Here is a 5,839-nt window from a genome sequence, read left to right as displayed (position 1 = left end):
CCTGTAATATTAATAATAATAATAATATATTAATTTAATAATTTAACAAAGGAGAAAAAAACTACAATAAAAAAATGTTTCTTGGATGTTTCACCACATTTTCAAAGGGGGAATGTCCAGTAAGTGGTGCTAAAAGCGTGTTCAGTTTTATCCCAAACATATTAAGTCACTCTTGCAACGTTTTATGTATGTTGGTTGTTGTATTATACTGGTTTTTCTGAGATTAAATGTCCGGTGAATGGTGCTAAAAGGTTACCGGTCATCATGTTTGAAAATAACGTACCACATCTAAACCCTAACCAAATGTTAACAAAAGCAAACGTGAGATAAAAACACATTTGCAGAAGCTTCTCTAAGTCTTTGAGCTCTTTTATTGTGACGTGTTTCACGAGACTTCTACCTGAGCGCAAAGTCTGCAAAGTACATTTTTTAAAGCCTACGGGGTGAGCTACAGAGCAACTTTACAACGTCAGAAAAGCCATACAGGTGGCTATGTGATGCAAACATAAAAAAATATATATATATTCATTTACAAATCATGAAATATGGTGAAAGTGTGTGAGGACCCAAACAAAAATAAGTCTTTCTTGATTAAAAATCTGCCCCTGTAATCACAGTTTGTTTGAAAAGGACTAAACATAGTTGTTGTTTTAGCACCACTAGTGTTCATTACAGCTGTAAACTGCAGTTATTAAAGGTATAGATATATTGGGAGTTTTACAAATATGTACTGTAGGTAGAGACACGTTCTTCAATGAACCGTGTTGTTAAAAATACTACGTTTGTACAATGTGTACAGTAACATATCATTCTCTTTAAAAGAGGCCAAAAAAGCAAACTGAGTGTAACATTATTATTTTATTCAACTGAAAGAAACAATTTGACTGGCTGCTGGACAGGCTGTTTCCTCAGATGTTAATGTGCTTGCTGCTTCAGATAGGAATCAGTTTTGCGCCGCCAGGGTGGCACTGCTACTGAATCAAACCACCAATACGCCACAGTGATTGTGACTTCCCCTTCTAGTTTCATCCTTTCAGCAGACTTATCACATGTCCTCACCCTTAACTGATCCAACCAAACAAGATTCAGCAGGCGGATTGGAAACAACATGAGCCACCCAGGAAAAATTTGCTTGAGCTGTGTTATCAAATCTTTTCAGGACATCCTTCATTGTCCAAAGTGATTTGGTTCCCCGCTGTTACACTCATGCTTGAACAACCAGTCTCTTCCATTTGCAGAAGCCACCATCTCTCCGCTCTGAAATTATCTCAGGCTTTCCAGACATGTTTCAGGACCACTGAGCAAAGTCTCTTCCTTCGTTGCCAGTCCATCCCCTTCCAATCAGCTCAGAGTCTGTGCTTTAGATGGGCAAACAGTGATGTGCAATTTTAATTAAAGAGAGATCAGGTGCCGATGTCTGTGCAAACTCACAGGGTTTTTTTTTATTTTCCAATCATTTCCAAGTGTGTAAAAACATTCAGAGGATGTGGATTTTGTTTAAATTGTGTGTTATCGTAGCAAGGACTCAAAACTACTCAAGGGAGATATGGAAAAACAGACTAACAGTGCAAAGGAATTTTGCAAAACACCACATTTTAATACATTTGTCCACAGCTGGTGGATTGCCACCCAAACGTTGGTTGCAGGTCAGGGGGAAAAAACAATGCAAATGCAAAATATCAAAATAAATACCCTTTCCAGCTTTTAAAAAGGACACTAAATATTTCCTATATCCTTTGTTGACGTCCTGATTTCCAAGTGAAACAGATATTCAATGAGGGCAGGAATTGATTTGATGGTGAAATTGAGCTTTAAGTACCTGAATGGAGCCAGACTAAATGCTAGTGTGCTAAAACAATATCTAAATAGCTATTTGACTAACGGTTAAGATTGTCAAACAGTCTGTGTGACCTTATGAACAGATGAATTGTTCAAAATAAGTCCGTGTGTGTTTGGAAAGTAAAGGGTGAATTTTGATTTCATGTTGACTGCAGAATCATGATGAAATGGAAGTAGTGACAGATCTTTTCTATTGCGACATCCAAATAAAAAAAAAATTAATAATAATAAAAAAGGATGAGGACTGGGTTCTATGTATTGTTTTTTGTACTGAATTTTTTTAAAATAACATATACATGGATAAAATGTTCACAAGATCTATAACATGCATTTAGAAAATTGTGAATTTTCATTTCATGCCAACTGCTTCATGCATTTCACTACAAGCATTATTTTCTGTGCTGTAATGCATTCACATGTGTACTTAATTATCCCAGTATGATATTTTAATTTTACTTTAATAGAAATGTGTATATGTGTCATATAAAGATAACCAATGTGCATCCTTTTCCTCTTACTTCTCCTTACTCTGTGAGTTCAACTTGAGGACAATGCTGAAAAAAGGCCAGATCTCATAATCCAACCGTGAACATTTATCACCATAGATAAAGCAGAAGAAATCATAAAACACACTGTATTCAAGAGGAATAGCCTGCTGTCAGTGTGTAGCCTTTAGCGTGTGCGGAGAGAGTGACGGCCGAGGGTGAGGCAGTGCTATTTTATTAAGGTTAAAAGCAGATCATGCTATCCGTCATGGTGGAAAATGTGGTTTGGCTCAGACGGAGCCCTGGTGTTATGTTAGTACAGCTACAGCTGGGCACAGTCAGTTTAAACAGCTGTCCTGGAACTACTGGCAAACAGGCAGACAGCATAGACACTCACTGTAAAAAAAAAAGAGAATTTATCAGGCTTAATCCACTTATTTGTGTGGGCCAGCATGCAGCATTAACTTAAATAACCTCATGGATATGTTGTGACAAACAAGTGTTAGTGTTTTGCATATATGTCTAGAACAGTATCACCTTTGTAACTGTATGTACTTTGTCACTTTAAGTAATGATCAGATTTGCTGCCGCCCCCTCCCTCTCTAAATATTGTTTATAGATAACAATAATTATAGCCTATTTAACTCAGACTAACCCAACACCTAAGGGAAATGGCTTTTTCAGAATAGTTATAAAGCATGAGAGTTGTCTCCACATATTCTTTTGGGACGGTTATCACATTTAGCAAAAAACAATTATAGCAATTATAAGTGTTTGTTTTTAACAAAACATAAAACACGTTCTAGTTATAGTAAGAATTTCTTGCCGCTCATGGGAAGTGTAGTTCATTTCAGAACTGACTATCGTTCTTTCCGAAACACACGTGCGTGTTTAAAAACTACATCTCCCATGATGCCTTTCAAATTGCGTTTCGGATACGGAAGCTACTTTGGGAAAATTAAAGACGCATGGCAAACTTGTGGAAAATGTCACAGCACGGTACCAAGAAAAGAAAATTAGACAGGAGTACAGAGGATTACATGTACTTTGACAGCTACTCCGATGTCACCATTCACGAAGAGATGATTGCAGACACAGTGCGCACTAACACGTACAGAATGGGCATTTTTAAAAACAGTAAGTCAATAGAAGGGAAAGTGGTGCTTGATGTGGGAGCCGGTACCGGCGTCCTGAGCTTATTCTGTGCGCAAGCGGGTGCCAGGAAGGTTTATGCAGTCGAAGCGAGCTCGATTGCCGATCAGGCTGTGAGGATCGTAAAACTGAATCAGATGGAGGACACAATCGAAGTCATTAAAGCCACACTAGAGACGATCGAGCTGGCAGAACAGGTGGATGTGATCGTCAGCGAATGGATGGGCTACGCGCTCCTCCACGAATCCATGCTGAGCTCCGTGATCTTCGCCCGGGATAAGTGGCTCAAACCCGGTGGCCTTATATTACCGTCCCGGGCGGATCTTTACATCGCTCCCATAAACGATCTGGTGGTGGAGGGCAGATTGAATTTCTGGAGCACGGTCAAAGCACAGTACGGCGTGGACATGTCCTGCATGACCGACTTTGCCAGGAAGTGCATCATGAACAAAGACATCACTGTGAATCCGGTGACGGTGGAGGATGTGCTCTCCCACCCGTGCAAGTTTGCCGAGCTGGATTTGAACACGGTCACGCTGGAGCAGCTCAGAGATGTGAGGGGCGTGTTCAGCTGCCGGTGCTTCGGCTCGGCCTCCATCCACGCCTTTTGCGTGTGGTTCACGGTGATTTTCCCCGCTGAGGAGAAGGCCCTGGTGCTCTCCACGTCTCCGTTCAAACCAGAGACGCACTGGAAACAGGCTGTGCTGTATCTGGATGATGCTGTGGATGTGATGCAGGACACTAAAGTCGAGGGGGGGATCAGTTTGTATCCCTCTGAGGAGAATTCTAGACATATATGCATCCGTGTGGACTATGTGATAGGTGAACAGAAAAAGCACTCCAAAACCTTTTCTATTCCTGATCAGTATTTAGAAGTTAAATAGAGATGTGGCCTGGCCGTTATTTATTTTTAGTTATTTCCTAGTCAGATAAAATGAATGCTCATGAAATTTTATCTTCATTTGGAGCCAATCTCATTGTGATGAAATAAAAAACAAGTAACTGGATATACAGAATTTTCTATTTTTCCCTAGAATTTCAGTTTATCAAATAGGATCTTCTGGGGTTCAGGTCGTGTCTTGTTAAAATAATGTGTGATTAGTTCTAAATTATGATAATACATAAGTAGTTTCATAAGCTTTCCCTTTGGATTAGTTTTTGGTTTTTCACGCTTGGTTTTTGCAAAGAATCCACTATGAATTGTTGCTTGGAATTCTATATGTTAAATATCTTGACAAAAAAATCAGGTTTAAACTCCTGTCTCTGGACAGCACATGCGCAAAGTTATAAAAAAATAAACAGTGCTTGTCTAAGCTCTGTTATTTTCTTTATTGTGTGGGAAAAAAGTGTAAAATCAAATGTTGATCAGGGACTGAAGAGGAAATCAGTCCACTTTTGGTTGGCCAGAGTAGCATGGATGGGACATCAACTGGCTATAATCTAATTTGCAAAATGCAAATGCAAACACTTGCAAAAGTGTTTCTGAAGTCAGACATATTAGTATTAAAATGTGTTGCATTACAAAAAAAAGTTTCACATTTATTCCAATGTTAATTACTGTGCTAGTAGTTCTTTGTGATATTCACTAGAAATTTCTAAGTGAAAATTGTTTCCACACCACTTTTTTCCCAATGTAGACAAATAAGAGAATTGACACTATGGTAAATAAATAAACAGCAGTGATTTTTGAGCCTTTCAGCCAGATATTAGTTTTAGTTATATATTATCAGGTGACCAAACTAATGTTTAATTGGTTGCACATCATTTGACATTAACAACAATTTATATGGGAGGCATTTTATTCTATCCATTTGAAAGCTGAGAAGCCCATGGACAGTATTTTGCGTCCTTAAAAATACATATGATTACTTGAATTTATTGCTTGCATTTAGCATTGCTTTTTTCCATTTTGGAATATACCTGTGACCCATTTTTGGATAGCAAGCCTCTAAATGCACTTACTCAGATTAAAGCATTGTTTTGTGTTGTAGTGAGAGGAATGGAGAGAGTGTGGAGTCCAGTATGGAGAGTCTGTATGAGGACGTTGTTGGAAGGCCATTTGCAGGTTGAGAGGCAACAGAGAGGGTAAAGCCAAAGGTGTATTCTGTCCACACTCATTTAGTTATAGTGATAAACACTGCTTTTACCAATAGGCAATTTATATTAAAGTTGCCTGAACACATTTAATTAATTTTAGGTCCTAAATTGCGCATAACTTTGTCTCAATCTTGACATAGAAACAAGTTATTTAGAGACATGTTTATAGGCTATGCAAAGTCATGACTGATTGGAATTGTATATGGCCTGATCAGGTGGACATTTGTGGCCTCGGAATCCATTCGAAGCTAATTTCTCAGTTGTTG

General features: G+C 38.6%; 1 protein-coding gene across 1 annotated transcript; it reads left to right on the top strand.

Moving 5' to 3' along the window:
- Positions 1-3,214: 3,214 nt before the first annotated feature.
- On the top strand, positions 3,215-5,086 carry LOC107677260 (protein arginine N-methyltransferase 6-like). Its single transcript, XM_016472096.1, has one exon. The coding sequence runs from the start codon at positions 3,293-3,295 to the stop codon at positions 4,358-4,360; it is 1,068 nt and encodes a 355-aa protein (XP_016327582.1). The 5' UTR covers positions 3,215-3,292; the 3' UTR covers positions 4,361-5,086.
- Positions 5,087-5,839: the final 753 nt, after the last annotated feature.

The sequence above is a fragment of the Sinocyclocheilus anshuiensis genome, unplaced genomic scaffold, assembly GCF_001515605.1.
Source record: "Sinocyclocheilus anshuiensis isolate Anshui unplaced genomic scaffold, SAMN03320099.WGS_v1.1 scaffold392, whole genome shotgun sequence".
Lineage (NCBI taxonomy): Eukaryota > Metazoa > Chordata > Actinopteri > Cypriniformes > Cyprinidae > Sinocyclocheilus > Sinocyclocheilus anshuiensis.
Note: the sequence above shows the minus strand (reverse complement) of the source record. Positions and strands in the feature narration are given on the sequence as shown.

Bases quoted from the DNA above. Each gene is read 5' to 3' on its own strand.
- LOC107677260 (XM_016472096.1), top strand. From the start codon at position 3,293: ATGGCAAACTTGTGGAAAATGTCACAGCACGGTACCAAGAAAAGAAAA.